Here is a 22,560-nt window from a genome sequence, read left to right as displayed (position 1 = left end):
AGCTGAGCCGTGATAAGCTTTTATTTTCAGTTACTAAATTTGTCTATCACTGATTACTAAATGAGCAAGTTGAGATAAAATGGTTGCTGTGCCTTTCGTGGTCGCAGTAATTCTTTTTGTCTTTCAGCGCCGTTCAAGAAAGTTCAGTTAAATAAAAAGTTTCTTCTTTTTCAACAGTTTTACAACGACTGCTAACTAATCGTGTTAAATAGTCATCATGTCATTACAGAAGTCAAGCTTCGGCTGAATTTCTTCTTTTTGTCTCTTTTAGCAAATCCCAGATGTGTCTCCCACCGGTCGCTGGACCACTCTGGTGCCGCTGCTGTTTATCCTGGTGGTGGCTGCTGTCAAGGAGATCATTGAGGATCTGGTAAGACTGGCTTGGAATACCACACTGGCCTGGACCCAGTCCGGCCCCCTGCATGGCTTTGGAAAATGTGGAAACTACAAAGATAAAGGGTTTTAAGTCTAAAACCATGGGCTATCATACATGTACACTCACTTTTTTTGCAGTAGGTCCACAATGTAAAAAGTTTGGTTTCCAGTTAACAAGCTGGCAGTAGATTTTTGGTAATTTGACCTCTTTATTTCTTAAAGTGAAAGCCTGAAGAGCCATGCTTATGTGCTTCATTGATTTTGTGCTGCAGCGTTTCTTAATAAAAACTGAGGTGTGTTATTGAAACGGCTTAAATCACTCCAAACGCAGGGCTTTAGAGTGGTATTCCACAAACCAGTGACTCGGGTCACAGTCACAGTGGTTAACGTCCAGTATTTGTATGCAGTCGTGGCTTGAGAGCCATCACCCACCCGGCCTAGAAAAGCATCATTAATGCAGGAATTGATAAATGCACATCAGCAAGACCCTGATTAAAAGAATCATGCTGTCAGCAACTATCAAAAGGTAATCAACATACTTCTGAAGGCCAAATTTGCATTTGGTTTAAAGCAGCATGTGCAAAGCAGGTATCATATGGAGCTCCCCATACAGTCCAGACAGTACAGACAAAACTATAGGTGTGGATGTAGTGTTTTCTTTTAAATAAATGTTGTGTTATGCAGTTTGTGCATACAATTTTAAAGCTTTTCTACACACATGCCTTAATATATTGCACCACAAAAACGTGCTGACACAACCTATCAAAATGTCTGTGAAGGTTCTCAGTCATCCAGGTCATCGTAGTCAAAGGAGCTTCTTCAGTTCTAAGGTCAAATGGTGGAGAGTCCCAGATTTAAACCTAGTGGGAGTTTCCCCCCACAGAGGGACAAAAGGACCCCCTGATGATCCTCTAATCGCCTGAGCCAAGGTGTGAAACTGGGTGTGGGTCCCAATCAGCCAGAGTTTCAGGTGAGCTCGTTGTGAAACCTGGCCCCACCTTATCATGTGATTTCCTGAGGTCAGATGTCCCAGGATGTGAGTGGGCGTTAAGGCGTCTGGGGAGGGATCTCAAAACTGGATTATAGATGGCAGAGAGTTGGTGTCGTAAACCACCGCCTCTGTTCAAAGATGGTCGCTCACAGTGGACATAGATGCTTCTTTCACTCCTCTTTCAAACCATCTGTCCTCTCTGTCCAAAATGTGAACATTGGCGTCCTCGAAAGAGTGACCTTTGACCTTTAGATGCAGAAGGACAGCTGAGTCTTGTCCTGTGGAGGTGGCTCTTCTGTGTTGTGCCATGCGCTTGTGAAGTGGCTGTTTGGTCTCTCGATGTAGAGAACCAATCAAAGTTGAGTTGCCTCAGTAAGTGAACGTAGTCGTGTCCCCTGTGCAGGAGTTTGTCGTCTTTCGCTTTATGTCAACTGTTTTCTTTGAAGCATGAATCAGGCAGTGATGGTTATGTGACCACAGCAGGAAACACCCCAACATGTGTACACACACACGATTGGACATCTCCGTGCACACACACAGGTCACAGCTGTGCCTTCTGCACCCTGAGTACTCATTCAGTCAATTAACCCAGATACTGAATGCTCGTGTACAAAGGCAGCTAGTAGCAACAAAACAAACAACGGTCTGCCTACAGCCTGAGCTGTTGAACAGATGCTTGATGTGTATTCAGGATGGAAGATTGATTTGAATCGTTGCTTTTGTGAGGTTTAATCTTTTTCGAGTTGAAGTTGGGAGCTACTGTGGTGCAGTAACGTGATGCGCGCAAGTCCGAACAAAGTGAGAGAATGTTGCATTTTACTGTATTGCAGTGACCCTGCAATGCGATCCTCTGTGCAGGTCCCAGCGGAGCGTTTTCTCTATACTATGAGCTGCTGTCTCGTGCTGAGGGAAACCAGCGCAGCACTTTCTCTCCTGGCCTGCTGTGAGAAACATGGGAGCAGAGTGGTGATGACTCCGTCTTTATCGCTGAAGGTCACCTGCGCACGCGTCTGCTCCCTGTGCTGCGCTGTCCCTCACAAGTTGACCTGACAGGGCAACATCGACCCCTGACTTCATGAATCATGCACTATGGACACACACTGCACAGCACGTACTTTACCTTGTTGCTGGCAGCCTCCTCTGCAGCAGCAGACGCAGGCTAGCTGAAAGATGGTAGAGAAACAGAAATATAATACCCTGAACTCGAGCTATGATGTATTTCACAATAGTGTGTGGTGCAGTTTTACACAGTAGTGTAGTTTCTCTCATAGTCGCCTACAACAAGCAGCTGAAAGAGCAAAGACAATCTTGTTTCTGTCCTTGTGGTTAAACGTCCTTCGCTGCTACTTAATGTCTCGTTAGGTCCATGTTGAAGCTTCCAGCTTTAGCAGGTTAATCAAGGTAACACTGCAGTAGCTGCTGTCTGTATTTCCCCTCTGTGGCTGTGGTCTACAGAGACCCAACACTGCAGTAGTTACGCATAACCTCTGTGCGCTGCTCGCCTTCTGCTGCACTATGATTATACACATCATCTAAATACCACGCAGATCCTTTTCTTCGTGTCCACGGGGACACAAAGTGCAAAGGAGGCAAGGACAGTGCATTTGAGAAAAGGCAGGATAAGTTGTAGCTACAAACACAGCTCGGCTCCTCCTACACGTCTCTGAATAGCAGAGGGTCTGTGCAGCAGACCTAATAGTGTGTGGATGAATCAAATTAGCTGACAGCTCTTGCACAAGCGATGATGAATGAGCTTTCCAAAGGTCTCTACTAGTAATTCTTTTTTCCTGGGCTTAGTGAAGGTGGTGAAGGCCGCGTGACACAGCAGCCTTTGTTAATTATACACTACAAGCATGTTGCAGGAGTTTTAAAACAACGTTGTTTTAAATTGAACAAACGCACATATGGGAGGAACTAGATATACACAATAGTCCTCGTAGGATGCTAAAAGCTAAAAGTAGGGATGCACCGATACCGATACTGGTATCGGTATCGGGGCCGATACTGTAAAATGTGTGTGTACTCATACTCGTAAAAGTTAACCGATACCAACTTATTTCATTAATCAGAGGGTGGCTTGTCATTTCTGTTGTAGTTTTTTAGATTGGCCACTAGGGGGACAATTATTATTTTATTTATTATTTATTTAATAATAATTATTTTGTTTGTTTGTTTACAATATGGACACTCTGCAATAATTTAAAAGTTTATTTTATTCCAAACAGAAGTGTTTATTTATTATTCTGAAAGCTCGAGACAGTGCCCAATAGTTCAGTGATATTTTGTTAAATTACAATGTGGAGACTCTGCAATAATTTAACAGAAGTGCTTATTTTTCACTTGAAATTTTTTTGTGGTCATTTTTATTAAGATTTTATTTTTTTATCAGCAGAGAATAAAATAAAACCTGTCTTCCAATTAATTGTATTTGTGTGTGTGTGTGTGTGTGTGTGTGTGTGTGTGTGTGTGTTAGAAGTATCGTTTTTTGTACTCTGTATCGGCAAGTACTCAGATCCAAGTATCGGTATCGTATCGGTTTGAAAAAATTGGTATCGTTGCATCCCTAGCTAAAGCCTTTCATTCCTGTTGACACGACTCACTTCACCTTTACTGTCAGTGTTTTAAAGTAGCTCTAATGACTCAAAGAAGTTTTAAATTAAATTAGCTTAAATGAGAAAAGATCTCCTCTTCTAGTAAACACGTTTTCCTTGTTAATTAAGTAAGACACAGGCTGCTTTTAGAGCTGCATTTTAAACACTGTGATCATTTATATGAGATTGATGCAGAAACACGTTATTACTCACCGTGATGCTAGCTGACAAGCTGTCTGTTGGAATCAGCTGTTAAAGTCACAACATGTTGCATGACTGTTCAGCCAACGAGAAGGGAAGTAATGCTGATGAGTTGAACTTTGATGCGGTCACAGGCAGTAGGGTTTGTTTCGAACAAAGGGAGAAGCTACGTGAACGTGAAGCAGCTGATGGGTTTGTTTGTTTTTACATCAGCTGATCTCTGATTTTTTCCCCATATTTTCAGGATCAGTTCATTACTTTAAAAGATTCATGAAATAGCTGGTTGTTGCATATCAGCAGCACAAAATGTGTAGTTATTCATTTTAGAGTCAAATATCCACATGCCAGCTGTGTGCATTTGTTATTAGTGCAGCAATTCTACTTCAGGCCACTTTGGGTAAAACACTGCATGACAGGGTTTGTACTGTAGTTGTAGTGTGAATGTCTCTGCAGGGACTGTACATAGCAGTCTCCTCCTCTCTTACTGTGACATGGACGGTGTCAGCTTCTTCAGTACATTTCTGTCAACAGATTTTCAGGCGTTCACTTGTAATCCACGACTGTATGATTAAGACAACCTTTATTAGTCCCACACGTGGGAAATTTGTTAATTAGGTTTGTTTGTGCATATGTGTAGTTTACTAAGACAAGTGTTGTTCTCTGACTTCTGTACGTATCAGAGCATGTGTGTCATCTTGATGTTGTTCTTTTTCCTTACAGAAACGTCACAATGCTGACAGTGTTGTCAACAAAAAGAAATGTCAAGGTATTCACAACTCTTTTTCTCTTGTAGACAACTTGACCTTACTGTCGTATAAACGTATTTATGTTGCCAGGAAGCAAGTATGTCTAAATGAGACCTCATAAGACTTACCACACCTCTGTCCTTACTCCTCACAGTACTGAGGAATGGTGCCTGGGAGATCGTGCACTGGGAGAAGGTATGTTTCCACACAGTGCCATTATTAGTCACAATCCTCCAGTTATTTCAGATTCTGTTTGTAGCTGTGAGTCGAACATCATCCTGTTGGTGGATGTGAAGTTACGGAAAACACGGCATTCATTCATTTGCAGAGGGATACTGAGATTAGCACAGTGTGCTGGATTTTTAAAAACAAAAACATACATGTTAATAATCTCTGTATGCATGATGATGTTCGTGCAAAGTTTTAGATTGCTCCGCCCGTTAAGGAGGTGAATACAGACATATGTAGATCATTATTGTAAGATTCTAACCAGTCAGATTTCATCCGGAGCATCGAGCCGTCATCCATCCAGCAACGTTTCACAAGCTATTATGCTGTTGTCATGTACAGAAAGCTCCCCCCCAAAACTATCCTGCCTAAACTAATTAGTCCAGCATGTCCATGTGGGCGTCATTAGAAGGCGATGCTGGAGGACAGTGAGAATCTTCCATCCTTCATAATGAAACTTTTCTATTAATGTGGCCGGTGTGGAGAAAACACACCAGGCATTTGGACAGTTTAATAAATGCTGATGCTGCTTCCTCCATTAGAAGCTCCAATCAGCATGTAGCCGTGCAACATTAGCCAAATCTCTCCTCGCTGCTGTCTCCATTTTTTAATTTGTTGTTGAGAACTGAAATAACGACAGGATATGAAGGGTCTGTGTCAACATGTTGCTGTTTCAAACCGCAGATTCAGAAGTGAACAACATTAGAAAAGAAATGTATTAACGTTAATTTGACACATCCACAGATGCAACTGTTATTATTGCAGAGAAGACTGAACTGCATCTCATACAGATGTGCTGTACAAACAGTAACAGCTGGAATAATGTGATACAGTGGTGTGAAAGAGCGTTTGCCCCCTTCCTGATGTGTGTGTGTTTGTCACACTTAAATGTTTCAGATCCTGAAACAAATTTAAATATTAGACAAAGATAATCCAAGTAAACACAAAATGCAGAGACATGAAGGTTTTTATTATTAAGGGGGAAAAATTCCAAATAATATGCAAAAATGCAAAACACTAGGAAATCAGGAAGGGGGCAAACACGTTTTCACACCACTGTAGTTTGTGTTATGGGAGTTTTGGATGTGTGCAGTGTCACTGTAGCTAATACAACATGTGATTCATGCAATAAATGATCAGAGCAGGGAGGAAATCTCAGCTACCCGTTGGTATGAAACTGTCCCTTTGCTTTACCCACACGAAAGATTCTCTAAAAAGCGATGCTTTGAATAATTCATGCTTTGAGCATCTTCATCATGCATATTGTAAAAGCTGCTTCTGTGCCAAATTTCTTTTTTGGCCCCCGATCTTTCAGGACAACTGGAACGAGGTCAAAATGATCAACTTGTCTTTGCTGCTTGTTTGCCAACAATTAAAGTCTTAATTTATAATGATGTGGATCTTCATGGGTTTTAGGTTTATTTTTGTAAGTTACTCATTTGATGTAATATTGTTTCTTCAAATGTCCTAAAAATTTAACCATAAAAGATGCAAGTGATTTTTCTGATTGCTGGATGGAGTCTTAGTTAACTGATAAAAGTCTTTAAGTGTAATGTGAGCTTGTTACCGTGACACCTGAATACAAGGCCAGCCTTCAAATTAAAGGGATTAGCTAGACAGGTCCACACTGCAAGTTTCTGATCACTCTGTAAAGGAAATGGATCCATGTGCTGTCCTCTTCACAAAACGTCCCATGCTGCTTTTTCAAATGCAGCGTTTCCTGATAACGATGAAAACACAGCTCAGATCAGTTCTTAGTTCTTGAATAGTTGTGAAGCTGTAAGCAGATATTAATTTTCTAGTCTAGATCGCTTCCAGCCCTTATTTCCCTAAAGGCTCACCTAGCTGCGCCAAACCAAACATGCAAGCATGATCTGCATTTCATGCAAGCCCGGGGCTGTAACTAGGGATACGCCAGCGTGTGACCTCCTGAGGCCGAGTTTGTCTCCTCCCAGTGTCAAACTGGAGCTCCTTCACATTTAACACCAACGTGCTGACCACTACACCATGGAGCCACTCAGGATCTGGCTCAGACACACACAGTCTGTTTCTTGCACCACAGAGCCACTTGCTGTAAAGTGTGCAGGTCTCCGTAGTATCTGAAATGTAAAATTGTTTCTTCCGTTGAATGTTTTGGTGCTCCTGTTTGGCTCTGATGGAAGCAGGACTCCAGCTGTTTCTCCACTGTGTTTTATTCTAGGGCTTTAGTGTGCTTACAGTCTACTCTTTCAAGCTGTGAAGTTTTGAGCTCATGTTTTCTTTGACGCTGTTTTATTGGCCTCCCGCAGCATAATCAGTTTATTTTCACAGGTTGAAGTGGGCGATATTATTAAAGTAAATGGCAGTGATTTCGTTCCTGCGGATGCTGTCATTTTATCATCCAGGTATACGAGCCCACCCTGCTGCCAGACTGTGGGGAACTTCTCTCTCCTTTTCTTCTTCTTGCTCTATCTCAGCTCTGCCTGAGGAAGTGATGGTTAGATAATTGACTGAATCCACATTATCAAAATGCTTTTGAAGGCATGTAAAAGACTAAATATGATAAAATGCTCTGCAGTCTGGCAGGATAACCATCATTTCCTTAGGTGGGGTAATGGTAATGTGACTTTTGATTAGATTTGATCAATCATGAGGCTACTACCTCCTTCACCTTTTCAAAAACCATTTGGACCTGCTGTCAATAGAACTTCTGAGCCCAGAGTGTTTTTCTACCCTCTTCAAATCTATTGAATATTGTTCCCAAGTTCTTAAAAAGTCAGATAAGGAAGTCTCATTTATTTAAACATTCAACATTCGAGTGCTGCAGCTGCTTTGCTGTTTCTAAATGGTTTGCTGAAAAGGGGAACAGAACCACACAGGACTGATCATTGTGCTCTTCTCATCGACCAAAGACTGAAACAGTTGTCTCTCTCCCCTTATGTGTTTGTCTCTTTATTTTTCTCCTTTCCATTTCTACTTTTCGATCCTCATCCCCTCTTATCCCCCCCTCCCCTCCTGTGTGAACAACTGCCACACGTTCTCTCTCTCGCCCCCTGCTGGTGCGTGGTTGGTAATATCAGGTGGCTGTTGGGGAAGTAATCAGAGCGGCAAATGGGGATCACCTCCCGGCTGACCTCGTCATTCTGTCATCCAGGTCAGGAAACAAGCAACACTGAGAACAAAACAGCAGTGGGAGAGATGGGGGCTGTGTGTACCGACCGGAGTCAGGGATCCTCCTGAAACAGTGAGATCGATTTGATTTTCCAAACTCGTGGAAGGAAGAGGCCGGCGATCATGCTGGCAGCAACCAGATATTTAAGCGCCTCAGTCAAAGAGCACCACGCTTTGAAGTTTAGCAGCCGTGGCAGTTATTGTGTTACGATTTCTGTTACAGTTATGTGACACGTTTAAATGTTTGGCTGAAACTTCTAACAGTGCTCAGAGTGAATGAAGGCATCTAGACACAAAGGATCATGTTTTCCTTTTTGTAGATTCTTTCTTTGGCTCTTGAAATGTTATCCTTGCATGGCTTGTTTGGCACCCTGAATGCAGCAGTTTGTTTTAACGTCGCAGGTTGCATGCAGTCGCATTCCAAGATCAAATCATCTCGGATTCATAGTTTTGTCAACTTTGCATGTGGTAGTTTGCACAGAGTTACTGTAGAGTTCACTTCCTGACCGTTGCAATAGACTCATTTGATGGCTAAAACAGCTGACCAATTGCTAATTTTCTTAAGTGTAAATACTTTAAGTAATTTAAGACAGTAGCTAACTGGCGACCCAGCTCACCTTAACAACTGGCTCCAACGCTGTGCCCAGAGTCTGTCAGTCTGTATGTCTGCTTTGTTCGTTGTGTTGTGTATGCTCGCTCGCTCAGATCCCCCCACTCTGATGTGCTTCTCTCTCTTTTTACTCTTGTCCCTTTGCGATGTACTTTCCCTTTTCTTGAAAGACAGTGAAGCTTAGCGGCAGCACCAAACAAAGATGTTATGTCTCTCCTAAAGGTGTTACTGTACAATTACATGGCTAACGTCACTAAAACATTGATATAGTTCCCGAGTTGCCTCTATAGCATCTTTGTTTGCAGTGCTTTAATCTGCTGCTGCTATTCTGTGATAGTCATTCTCTATCTCATACTTACTTTATTGTCTAATAGTTACTAAGTGGAAATAATCAGTACTTTGTTGCATATTGATTTTCAGTTTAATATATAGTTATAATCATATAAAACAGGTTAAAAATAGTGTAATATATGGTTGAATTTATATTCTCGTCCCACAAATGTGTAAATCCTCTCCCCCCACAACAGTGAACCACAGGGTATGTGCTACATTGAAACATCTAACCTGGACGGAGAAACAAACCTCAAAATCAGACAGGTGACTATCTCCTTATTCGTCTTTTTAAGTTCTTATTGTACGCAGTGTGTTTAATGCTGCTGTAACGACACCAACAGGGACTCCAGGTGACTGCAGACATAAAGGAAATCGACAGCCTGATGCGTCTGTCCGGGCGGATGGAGTGCGAGAGCCCAAACCGGCATCTGTACGAGTTTGTTGGGAACATCCGCTTGGATGGACACAGGTGGGCTCAGAGCTCTGTGATTGGCTCGCTGCTCCTCTCACTAACTTAATAGTCCATTAGCTGGGAACAGAGCCAGGACCAGTGTGCTGTGAGGTTTTAGGGCATCTTTTATCTTTCTGCTGAATAAATGAAAGATGTTGTTGCAGCGATATTTAATTATGAATCTGTTTCCATTGTACAGAAAATGCATTGCATGCTAGATGGATGCTTTTAGGATATGTAGGATAACATATCTTCATTCTGTTTCAATGAAGCTCTTTTTACATGGATATTATTAGTGGGAGCTACAGCTGGCTTTTGGGAAATCAGGGGAATAGTTTTAAAACAAAGAACCATTTTTAAATGATGATTTCATTCTTTATGCTAAAATGTGTTTGATGATCTGAAACATGTAAATGTGACAAATATGCAGAAAAAAACAAGAAAGTAGCAAATGCTTCTGCACAGCACTGTAAGTTTCAGTTGTTGATCACGCTTATCGTTTGCATGGTCTGAAAGGCTAATATGACTTCAGTAGTTGTATGTAAAAGCAACAATTACTGATTCAGGGTGAGATATTTAAACAGCAACATGTCATACAGCACAGTACCGCTGGGTCCAGACCAGATCTTACTGAGAGGAGCCCAGCTGAGGAACACACAATGGATCCACGGCGTGGTCGTCTACACAGGACATGACACGAAGCTCATGCAGGTGAAGCACGTCTGTGTAGAAATAGTAAAACAATCACGTATTTATACATGTTACAGGGCCAAAACTGCTAAACTAACTGATTAATATATCCTGTACAAACTGTGTGCCAGGCTGCTTCTGCTGCTGGTTCTCAAGTGTTAGCACTCAGGTATCACGTGCTCATTGATAGGTTTGTAGCTTAAACCTATTCGCTGGAACGTTGAAGACAATATAATCACACAGCAAAGCAAGACACGAGTAGGCAAAGTTCTTCATGTTCCTCGTGCACGGGAGAGAACCGGACAAACGCCGTTCCTTCGCTTGACTCCAGTCTCTCTCGTCCGCTCCCCCGTAACACTGCTCTTTTATTGAGGTTACATGAATATGCAGAGGTTCATTAACATACGACGTCTACATACAAACAAAGAGTACCTTGCCTGTGTGTGTGTGTGGGGTCAGAGTGTGACCCCATAAATGACTTCCCTAAACCTGCTGGTCTGGAAGTCCAGCAGTTCATCTAAACAAAAGGCACTTAGACTTAAACAGATATAGACACGTTTACCCATAAAACAATAAGAGCAGGTACGACGTCTCCCACGCTCCCAGAGTGCTCTCTAATGCACACAAAGTCTGCAGACTATCAAGGATCAAACCTCTACCAATCTACAACTAATGATAAACTCTAAGCATATATAAGTAGATATTTCTAAGCATAAATGACAATCAACAATACAAAACCTGACACTCATAAGTGGTTTGTCATTATGACTTAGATAATGTTTTGGGTTTCATGTTGTCATCAACAACAGAGAAAACTCTATTGTTTGTTCTACTTCCTGTTTTTTTACCACATCTCTTTTTTCACGTTTTACCCAGAATTCCACGCGGCCTCCTCTGAAGCTCTCCAACGTGGAGCGTATCACCAACTTCCAGATCCTGGTGCTGTTTGGATGCCTGCTGGCCATCTCTCTGGTCTGCTCCATTGGCCAAACCATTTGGAAGGGCCAGTATGGCAACGATGCTTGGTACATGGATCTGAACTGTAAGAGTCCGACAGCCTACGCTGCTCATCTGATTCCACATATTTTGTTTCACTTGTTCATATCAGCTTATTTCTTTGTCATTTTAAGTTCCTAAATGCTGGTATGTGTCGTGCCGTTTTTGTGTTGCCTCAGTTTAAAACTGTGTTTCGCTTTACAAGTGAAATATGTGGCAATGTGGGAATAAGAGAATTCCCTGTTAATGAGAAAAGTCGTGCATAAATGTGTCGTGAATGAGTGTGATTGGAGAAAATGGTTGAATATCACTGCGCTGCTGTACTTTTTTGTTCCTTTCTAATGTTCTGTTTGATTTTGTTGTTTTCTTTGTTGTCGTTTTTTTAACAGCTCCAGGTAACAACCATTTAAAAGCCTTGGCCATCCGTGAATGACCCTCCCTTACTAATCCCTTACTGAAGCTCTGCCTTTGCTAAGCAAATGAAGCCCCCTACCCTCGCCCCCTATATGGTTGCCCTACTTTGTACGGGCCCATGCCATGGACAAGCACATACCAGGGATCCAACGATAGGTTTTCCCCTCCAGCTCTCTTATACCTTTGTCTAGTTTCTTTTTTTTCAGTGCCTGATTAAAAACAGTGTCTCACTTTTCCTTCATTTTTTGTGTCACGTTAAACGCTTTGCAGCTCCCAAGCTTCAGACTCTCATTTATTCCCACCTCATTTTTCACCAGAAATCAAGAGCAGCATTTACTTTGACTGCGAGCGAGATGAGGTTGTGTTCGGGAAGCTTTTCGTGGCAGGAGGCTTAGACGTGTTTATTGCCTGAACACAACATGTGGCGCAGCCCAAGGGACCAGAACTGACATTTTCTAAATGCTTCTGCAGCGATCTCTTCTTGTGTGGATTCTTCAAAGAATAGATCGAGTGGGGAGGGATGGAAGTGAAAAGCTGCTTAGTTTTTACTTCTGTTCTCAAACCAGAATAGACGATGGCTCAATTACAGACGTTATTGCAGTTCAGAATTTGTGCTGCTCGGCTCCTTAAAGCGGCAGCTGCTGCGATGAAGCTCTGAACCTGGTCTGCAAAGTGATTATCGTGACCCTCTGGCCATTACTCTGTACCCTGATAGGCCTGTGTAGGAGAGGTTGTGCCCTGGTCAGTTCAAGCTTACGTTATGACTTACACTGACCCTTTTGATGAGGCGTTCATTGGCTTTTATTGGTTTTGTCCTCAGTGGCATTAAAACCCACACTTAAAAGATGTCAAAGTGTCGAGGGGAGTGTAAATTATAAGGCAAGCATCCATCTGGAGACTGATTTGATTTCCATAAGGAGTTGTTGAGGCTCTGTCCAGTGCATATTATCCAACCTGTGGTAAAAGAGAGAGGTGGGGAAACCGCCACATCGTAAACATGCGATTTCACCACGCTGCCTTAAATGATTGTAACTCCACCCACTCAGCAGCATTATCAGAGTAAAGAGGAAGATATGAGTCAGCGTTATCCCAACACATCACAAACAGAAACCTGTGATTGTGCATGTTGTTAAAAATGATTTTGTTGTTGAAATCGTGACAAACTAATCCAAGTTTTCAGATCCAGACTGTACGGTTACTGATTCTTACATTCATTGGAGGTAGTCATGCTGACTGTTTCTCCCTAATGTTGCAATGCTAACTGACACGTTGTCACTTCTGCTTGCAGCATGATGAGGGGAAATGTGGTTTTCTTGCATAGACGTGCCATTTAAAACAAAAAGCTTAATTAATGCAACCAAACAATTTACAGTGAACTTTGAGCCAATTCCTTCACTCCACCTGGTTAGAACATATTACTTTCACATACAAGTGACATCAGATTGGTTTGTGACCTGTGCATGTCCTGTTTGTAAGGTTTTAATGATGCTCTGCTGGTCCGATCCAGTGTCACTCTGTTGACAGCAGCATTTCTGCGTGACATAATAAGACGACTACTGAAGTGAGGTGATCGTCATTAACACCAAACTATTCCGCTGGCATAACCCACCCACTCTTTTCCACTCCTTCTTGGTTGAGAATGTGCTATGGACTGAATCTCCCTCCTTTGTCTTGAGAGCATCTGTTTGTCCCCCCCCCACTTCTGAAAACATTTCCCACCTACATGTGTTGTTGTAGCGATAGCTTCCATCCTGCCACTGCCACTCTTTGTGCCATTCAGTTTTGTGTTTTGTTTTGGAATCGTTCTTTCATGGGGAAGGGCTCGCCCCCCTCAACCGCAATGCTAAGATCAAGGCTTGGGTTTAGGAAGGTAACATTTGCACCTCCTGCAAGCTGAGGAAAGGTAAATCACATCCCTCCTGTTTTCATATTTGGTGTCAATGGGATTACATGTTGATCATTGCCAACTGTTCGGGGCTCTCGGGGGGACCGGCATCATTTTGCATAGTGCTTTGTGGAATCATTGCCTGGATCATGCTGGATGCCAAGGCTGCTGCTGCGACACTAATGACATTTGAGATATTTCAGTCCCTGTTCGCTACTTTCAATCTTTGGGACATTAAATTGGATTGCTAATCGGTTGAGTTGTAAGAGGATGAGGTTGGGTGGAAGAAACAGTTAATTCCAGCTAATGGACGATATTAACCCGACACATTCTCCAGATTGGGATAATGTTGATCATTGGCTGGAAGTAGCTTTGGGCATATTGATTTAACTAACAGATGATTATGAACCGACACTGATGAGTCTTCTGTGTATTACTTCTTCTTTTGTCTAAAACTCTTCCCCTTGTAGATGGTGGGGCAGCTAACTTTGGCCTTAACTTCCTCACCTTCATCATCCTGTTCAACAACCTCATCCCCATCAGTCTCCTGGTCACGCTGGAGGTCATCAAGTTCATCCAGGCCTTTTTTATCAACTGGGTGAGTCGAGATAGATGTGCTGTTTTCAGACAGCGTCTCTGCACAGGCAGTTATCTGCAGTTAAACGTTCACTACTTAAACGTGGATCAGATTGCTGCGTCTTTTGTAAAAGGGAAGGGAGGAGTTTTCTTCACAGCATTGTAAACTCTTAGCAGTTTTGATGTAGTTTTGTTTCTGGAAAACTACAAGAAGCATCAAATAAAAGATTAACATAGCAGCCGGCGAGTAAGTGCCAGACTTTTGCTTTATAGCTGGTAGAAACCAAAAAGAGCTAAAAGAATGAATGTTGGACTGAAGACTGTCAGGTCAGTAATGACTCCAGATGAATGTTAATGTGCATCAGTGCTGTGAAAAGTCTTTTCCTCTGTCTGTTATATAAGCTGATGTTACTGTATGCAAAGACAAGAAGCTGGAGGGGATAACATGGCGTCATCAAAACAATTTAAACACTATATTTACATCTGCACGTAGCACTGCAAAGGAAAACACATAAAAGTCGATGTTTGTTTTAGCATCATGAGTATCTGCAGTAAGTAGGTCAACTTCACTGAATATCTTGACTGAGGCATCCATGTTTCTTTGAACAACTTTTTAATTTTAAATGAAACCCCAGCGAGTAAATCTTAGTAACATTCAGTTCTCTGTTGGTTTCCCGTTCCATGTCTCCCATCGGTTCAGTATTTTCTCCGGGGAAAATTGACTTTTGAAAATTGATTGAAGTAAAGCAGTTTGTGGGAGACTTTGTTCATATTTTCTAAATTGATATGAAGATTGTTGACCAAACATGTTGTTTGTTCAGTAACGTTACATTTTAAGTTCTTCCATGATTGTTTTCAGGACACTGATATGCTGTACGAGCCCACAAACACACCTGCCATGGCCCGCACCTCCAATCTGAATGAAGAATTAGGCCAGGTATTTATATATTTATATGTTTTATATTGTGCTAACACTTATGTGAAAGAGATTTCTTTTAACGTGTTCTGTGTTTCTTTCCTTTCAGGTGAAGTACATTTTCTCAGACAAGACAGGAACTCTCACCTGCAACGTGATGCAGTTCAAGAAGTGCACTATTGCCGGTGTGGCTTATGGGTATGTTGAGCTTTCCTCCCTGCCTTCGTCCTCACATCCTCTGGCCTTCATTAAGTGCCGAGTGTGCATCACAGTGCATCTGGCGTTTCAGTCTCCCTCCCTTCTCATTAGCAGGTACATCACTGCTCCTCTCGACATAAACTAAAAATAAAAAGTGGGCAGGCGTTTGCGAGCAAAGGCACTTTACACTCGCGCTGCGGGTTTTTGTTTGTTGTTTGTCATGTTGGAGATGTTTGTGAAGACTGGATATGAGTGTGGTGCGAGCTCGATGTTGTTTTGATATAACTCACAGTATCGGGTTATAAACGCAGGGTTTTAACCAAAATGAATTTATTTCTCCTCAACTCCTGTAGCTTAAAAAATTCAACATTCAACATTAAATCGCTCCTGAATGACTTTTTTCCCTGCTGCTCGTTTCATTTTCATGCATAGATAATGAGCCTCAGAGTTCACAGAACCAAAGAAAGTGCAGGCGTGACAGTACATGTTTAATCCCATTAGGATTCAATTAAAAGCCTGATTGATGAAGTGCAAGCTGAAGGACAAAAGAGTATTTTATTTGGAGTTGTCTGTACTTTCATTAGGCTGTGATTGTGCGTCCAGTGGGAGCGCTGACAGTTTGTCACTGTCGATCCCTGGGTCATTTATGTCGTAACCATTGCTGGTTATTAAAGGTTTGTATGATGTTATGTAATGTTTGTTTGTTTCATGGTTGTATTGGTGGTTAAACTTGCTGGTCATCAGAGACGAGCACTCACTCCTCCTTTAAAAGGCTCGAGATGTTTTCTCTGATTCTCTGAAAGACAGACTTCCTGTTACGCAACTGATAAATATGGATGAGAGTTTCACAGCAGGAGGGAACGACCAGTTCTAATAAGTCGAGAATTTTCAAGATGCTCGTTTGGACATCGCTTCCTCATCTGTTTTTCTTACGCGTTTCCAAAATTAGACGGTTGACTCTAAAGTTCACTCTTCTGGATTCATTGTCCAACATACTATAACAGTGTCAGCTGTACTATTACGTTCTAGCTCTGTCCATCAAAGACAATTCATTTAGTTCACAAAGTCAAAAAAATAACTTTTTATCTCACATTTATTTTTCTTTTCAAAGATTATTGTGTCAGTAAGTTTGTGCTGGAAGGTTTTGTTCTTTTAAATGTGTCCATCAGACTTCAGTCATCGTTACCAGATCAAACAGGTTGGTGTGAGCTGTAGTAAAAAAACGTATTTAATGAAGGACTTTAGTCATACAGAGCAGTAATACTGAGAAATGTTTAATAATATAAACACCCAGTGTGGCATATTTGAGTCTGTTTTGGAAACTGTTATATAATATGAATAACTGGAACTTCCTCCTTTCCTATTATAGATGCTTTCAACTGTCTGTTAATCATGAAATATGGATAAAGTAGTTCAGAGGCAGCTCTTGCTTAATTAAACTTTAAATTCTCAAATTAACATACTTGCATCCTTTTTTAACCTTTAATTTAATTTCAGAAGAACAGCTTTTAAATATCGAGCAGTAAGTAATAACATATTGTGCAAAAAAGGGGATAATACGAGTACAGCAAAGATAAAATGAGGCATGTTTTTGTTCAAATGAATGAACAAGCATGTGTATAGATCTTCGTTTGTAGCGTGACTTGTAATTTAGTGCCAGAACACGCACACAAAGCCCCCCCGACGCTGCCGCCCGCATGTGTTCCTCTACACAAATTAAGTGCTGCTGTAATTAATAAAGACATCCCCAAGGGTGTAGACATTAATTAATTCCACTGGATTGGAGTCCCAATCTGAGGGAGGCTCCCAGAATCCTCCTGGCTTTTTATTTAAGGCTGGAGTGAAAGCACAATTATGTAAAGATGTGCTCGAACGACAAAACTCTGTTTTCATTTATTTAAAAGTGGCTCAACGAAGAGAATTCTAGAAGCAAATACTAGAGGAGTCGTATACAAACGTATTGTTGATTCAAATAGTCACATTGTTTCATTCTTGTAGATAAAAGAGTGAAGCTTTGCTGCAATGCTCTTTGGCCACATTCAGTTTTAATGTTATACTATACTACATACTAATACTACGTTTATTGGTGACCTTGAAAATATGCAGTGAATTGTGATAGCCTGCTGACAGCTTCTACAATTATAAAATGATTTCTATTAATTTCTATTTTTAGTACTTTGTCTTTCTGGGATTGTTTTCTCCTTTGACTTTGTTGACTTTTCTCTTTAGACAGTAAAATGTCTCCACTGTCACCTTTTAATGATCTTATTTTGTAGTTGTTCAGTTTTTACGTGCACTCAGTTAACATCTACTGGGTGAATGCAGCACCTTATTTAGTTCAAATCAGCCATACCAACCAACCAGTCACTCTAGCAAGTGTTACTGTAGATATTGTATATTTTAATAACATAAAATTAACTCTAATGAATCTCCATGTATTTTATATCTACAGTTGCAGACAGTTGTGGAAGGTTTAGATACACTCATCATAGGCATGAATGTCATGGTAATTTTTGATGTTTAATGATTTCTTTGAATTGTTCTTCCAGAGTGGATTGATTAGCGCATACATCTTTAGTGACTTTAAGAAACAAGAACAGGTGCACAGATTTGAGTTTTAGATTTTCAGATAATATATGCACAAGCTCAAACATATGTACACTCATTTAAATATTTTAATATGTGGTGTTAAAGGTTCTACAGTGTTTTGGAACTTGATATGGCTAAGGCCAATAAACCTTTTTTTACTGATCATGATTGACTTCAACTTTTTGCCAGCATAAAAAGGGTTTGGCTGACAACATTTGATGGACGAATACTCACAACAATGTGAAAGTTAAGTTAAAAGTTATTTGGATGTGTCACCACTTTGGTAAGGTCCAGAAAAAGACCAAAACTATCACCTTCAGATGAGAGGAAATTCTTTAGAATGTTCAGAAACAGCCCAGATGGACAAGATAATGTCTTATGGAGAATTATTTTTGTTTGTCTTTTGGTCAGATAAGACAAAGATTTTGTTATATTGAAGAGTGAAGGAATAGAGCTAAGGCCATCAAACCTAAGAACATTGTACCACCTGTCAAACATGGTGGTGGTAGCATCATGTTCTGGGGCTGGTGCGGGCACATCGCACAAACTACATCGAGTAATGAAGAAGAGGAGACTACCTCTGAATTCTTCATCTTCACCTTCAGTTGAAGCTTTGACACAAGTAGGCCTCCAAACAAGACAATGATCCCCAAAACACATCATTACTCATTATGGGATGGACACATGAGGCTAACAATAAGCTTCTGCCTTACCAAAGCCCCAAACTCAGACTTATTAAAAATCTTCAGTTTGGATTTAAAACGAATTTTAAACCAATTTAAACGAACTACCAATTCTGCCCAGAAGACCAAGATTGTGCCAGAAGCAACTTCATTAAGCAACATTTAACCAAATACTAATGAGGTTTACGTTTGTCCCTGTGCAGATTGGAGAAAATCCCAAACAAGCTTGTGCAGCCAGTTCTTGGTTTTACAGTAATTCACCCCCCGACAAATAACAGTACAGAGAAATCTAAAAACCCCAAATTACCACGACATTCACTTCTGACCACAGCTGCATATAAAATGAAAATAACAGGGGAAGAACGGTGCGTCAGATCATGCACAATTTGAATAGATATACAAAAACATGGTACAGACAGCTGCTTCTTAATGATCACAGCTAAAATAACACCTGTAATGTACGGAAACATTTACTAAGGTAAATGATGACTAGTGGAAAAAAAGCACAGTTGGGCTTCTCTCTGATGTATTTTCTTTAATTAATTGTTGCAAAAAATCAAAGAAGGATGGATTTTGTAATTGGACGGGTTCTTACATAGTGCTTTTCTACCCTTTTTGGGCGGCCAGTATGATGTCAGTGCCTCACTGACACATTCACATAAGCACTGTTCTCTCAATGCATCGGGGTGCATCTTGGGGTTCAGTGTCTGTGGATATTCAGGCATGCAGACTGAAGCATTCAGGGATCAACACATCAAACTTCTCATTAGCTGATGGCACTACAGCAAGCCCAAAAAAGAAGAAAACTTGGAGTTTTAGCATGTTGCCAGACTGTTTCTTGAGAACAAAGAGACGATGTATGATGTAAAGATATATTATTAAGTTACCCGTGAACATTGCTGGAATAGATTCTGTGTTTCCACAACATGTGACTGCATATCATGTGATTAGAGGACCTGCTGTAATCAACGCTATCATCCTAACCACAGAACCTCAGCTACGCTGCCACACTCCAACTCCTCCTAAACGATCCCATTTGAACAAAAACCCTTGCGCCTGCACCAACAACATGTTCACATAATGCTTTGTCAACAAGATGCTTTTTGTTCTCACTTTCGCTCCAACAGTCACGTCCCTGAGGCTGAGGAGGGTAGTTTTGCAGAGGACGACTGGTAAGACGATGGGTGTGAAATGGTGGTTGTTTTTATTCGCTCCCTGCTTCTGTGATGTATTAGTGCTGCCTTGCCTTGTGGAAATGGTGACTTTGAACACAAAACCTCAGTGTGTGTTTGTTTTGTTGTCTGTTCAGTAACTATGGGACGTGCTGTATGTGACTGTGGCTCCCGAATCAAATCTGCTGTCGTAAATGCTTCAAACACAGTAGCAGTAGTCGTGTTTATAATGAGCTGTATGAGTGTTTCAGAACTGTGGCTTTCTCACAGGGAGGTTTAGAGAAGCAGGTTGATAGACGAAGCCTTCCAGCGTTTACCGTATGTTGTGTGGAGGCTGGAACTGTGCACCATATTCTCCTTTTCCCCAGTTGACATCAAACTTTTCAGCTGGAAGCTACACACCCACTTATTCCCTCTTTCTCACACATCCAGTAAACACACACACACACACACACAGCTCTGCTTCTGAGATCCATCTGCTCTGGAGTTGAGATCTGCAGTAACAGCATGGGCGTGTCTCATCCATTTTGCATGGGGATTGGAGCCTGTTTGTTAATCGCTATTATGCCAAAATATTGAGTCTTGCTACTTTACATCATGTTGCAGCTGCAGTGAAAGCATGTCTCATTATATTGTTATTTTCCCCTCACTAAAGGAGAGACTCTGTACTGTTATTTGCTGCTAGATTAGAGAAACGAGGACACCTCTGCTGCACCTCGAGCTTTATTATTTCCTCCTTCTGACGGTAACGGGTCAGCTCGACGTGCCGCAGGTTTGATCTGGAACTGGTCCCTGGTTATTGACTGCGAATAGCCAGCACCCTTGTTCCCATAGTGACAGGATCTCTGTGTGCTGGCAGATAATCAATAGCTGACTGTCCTGCTCACCCGGCCTTGTGCCTCGCAAATTTCATCAAGACAATCGACATTGCGAGATGTACTATAGAGAAAGGTTTCTTACCTATAGGCTTAAAAATACTAATAATGGCACAAAAGAATAATGCATAAGATAATGTGCGTGTTTTATGTCATTTACAGACATAAAGGGTGCTGAAGAGCTCCTGTATTTGTAATTGGTTGTGTATTTGTAATATATTCAAACTTAAACCTTTTTAGCTGAAACGGCTTCTGTCCTCTGTTTATATTCATGGAGGTTTTTAAAAATGCAGACTTTGTTTTCCTATTTCTCCATGACACATTTTAATAAAGACTGCAAGTGTGATAAATTTCCCTGCCTCCAGTGCATCTATGTAGGGGTAACACAATATCGACTCCTGCCCGGCTGTTTAATTGCATTTCTGTCTTTTCCCCATATTTCCTTCCCTGCAAAGCTCTATTTCCTGTGCAGTGGATGGAGTATTACTAGCTGGCTGGCTGCTGGGCTCTTTGGGATCTGAGCAGCATATCCTGTGGGATTAAAAAGAATTATGGTTGCTAATGGCATTCTCGGTAACATTTCTATCAAAGCCCAGTGCCGTGGCTGAAGCTGCTGTCTCCACGATCTATAGGTCTGTTTATCACAGAATCATAAATTGATCCCTGCTGGAGAGCCAGCGAGTGGCTGGTGGCTACATAATCACTGCTCTAAGCCACTGTTACAGGATAAAAATACATTTCATTTATCAGAAATGATTTTTCAAAGTTTTGCTTGACTTGTTGATTCTTTTCTATCTTGCCAGAAATAAAAAAAAGTACTTCTGGCTTGAGACTAATTGGGTTTCCAGTAATTCATTAGAGCTTGATTAGTGTTTGAGTAATGCGCTCTTTCTTAGCTGCCAGAAACTCAGCCTGCCTGCTGTAAGCAGTTCCTCATGTGCTGTGTAATTTCTAAATTAAATTAAAGTAAAAGGGGAACAGCATTTCTTATTTATGCAAACGACGAAAGAGGATCAGGTTTATAAACAGAATAATGAATAAATGTATGCGCGTGGATTCCTTGGGAAATGATCTTTCAGGGCACTGCTTTCAGGACGATCTGCGTCTGCCAGCATGGACAACATCCCAAATAGTGCCACTGTACATCCCGTTTGTGAAGCCGGGAGACCAGCGTCTGCATTCTGGCTGTGTTTAATATTTTATGTCAATACTGTTGGCACAAAGCACTGGCTGTGAGATCTGTTGTGTGCTGCCAGTAGACGTGTAAATTTGTTTTTCTAGAGCTGAAAAGATGAGTTAAAAAAAATTATAATTTCACTTATTGGCCAAATTATTAGGTATACCTCTAAACTCTTAAGCTTGAGACGGCTCTGAACACTCAGATCGACGGTTCTTTGTTCCTCTTACCTCTGTGTGATGTTCCTGCTATGGATATTACGTCATGTCCCACAGCTTCAGCTGTGAGCGCAGAACTTCCACAACCTTCTGTTTGCAAGGGGCAGCCCATAAGAAGACTTTAAGAAGGAAAATTGGCTCAAAGGGTCCAAGCCACAATCATGCAAAGCTCCTTTAGTAGAGTCAGAGAATAAGATGTGATGCTGTAGGTCCACTTTGTGCATGTATTGTCCAGACACACTTCACTCAATTTACTGGACTTGTGTGATTTTTATTTTCTAAATATCTATCGTACTGAATATTTTGTGATATATTGAAAATGTCCCAGGACCCTATGGGGACATTTAATATATATACTTTTTACTCAATTAAAACTAAATGATGATACAGTAATGAGTTATTATTAGTCCTGTTTTTAGGTTTTTGCAACAACACTGTTAGTGCTCGATGTAGCGTTCAGGCTGCACAGTGGTTGGCAGCTCAGAGCATTTCTTC

The 22,560-nt window shown here is 41.2% G+C and overlaps 1 protein-coding gene and 1 long non-coding RNA gene across 9 annotated transcripts in view; one reads left to right on the top strand and one right to left on the bottom strand.

Annotated features, from left to right (window-relative positions):
- Positions 1-22,560, top strand: part of atp8a1 (ATPase phospholipid transporting 8A1) — a 111,761-nt gene that overhangs the window by 29,312 nt on the left and 59,889 nt on the right. For 4 of the 8 annotated variants that reach the window (XM_085130788.1, XM_085130819.1, XM_085130787.1 and 1 more), the window contains exons 4-15: positions 272-370; positions 4,879-4,924; positions 5,059-5,099; positions 8,192-8,265; positions 9,420-9,489; positions 9,567-9,694; positions 10,276-10,387; positions 11,243-11,414; positions 14,132-14,259; positions 15,097-15,174; positions 15,263-15,351; positions 19,751-19,795. In XM_085130788.1, coding sequence (XP_084986914.1) covers positions 272-370; positions 4,879-4,924; positions 5,059-5,099; positions 8,192-8,265; positions 9,420-9,489; positions 9,567-9,694; positions 10,276-10,387; positions 11,243-11,414; positions 14,132-14,259; positions 15,097-15,174; positions 15,263-15,351; positions 19,751-19,795 — 1,082 coding nt within the window. Of the gene's footprint in view, positions 1-271; positions 371-4,878; positions 4,925-5,058; positions 5,100-7,442; positions 7,517-8,191; positions 8,266-9,419; positions 9,490-9,566; positions 9,695-10,275; positions 10,388-11,242; positions 11,415-14,131; positions 14,260-15,096; positions 15,175-15,262; positions 15,352-19,750; positions 19,796-22,560 lie in introns of all 8 variants that reach the window. The other 4 variants (XM_085130802.1, XM_085130793.1, XM_085130823.1 and 1 more) reach the window with 4 other exon arrangements.
- LOC146524987 (uncharacterized) overlaps positions 649-22,560 on the bottom strand; it is a 358,835-nt gene continuing 336,923 nt past the window's right edge. Inside the window, exon 2 of the long non-coding RNA XR_014868816.1 lies at positions 649-3,933. This is a non-coding gene — a long non-coding RNA (uncharacterized LOC146524987). The remainder of the gene's footprint in view (positions 3,934-22,560) is intronic.

This window comes from Neolamprologus multifasciatus, chromosome 2, assembly GCF_963576455.1.
Source record: "Neolamprologus multifasciatus chromosome 2, fNeoMul1.2, whole genome shotgun sequence".
Classification (NCBI taxonomy): Eukaryota; Metazoa; Chordata; class Actinopteri; order Cichliformes; family Cichlidae; genus Neolamprologus; species Neolamprologus multifasciatus.
Note: the sequence above shows the minus strand (reverse complement) of the source record. Positions and strands in the feature narration are given on the sequence as shown.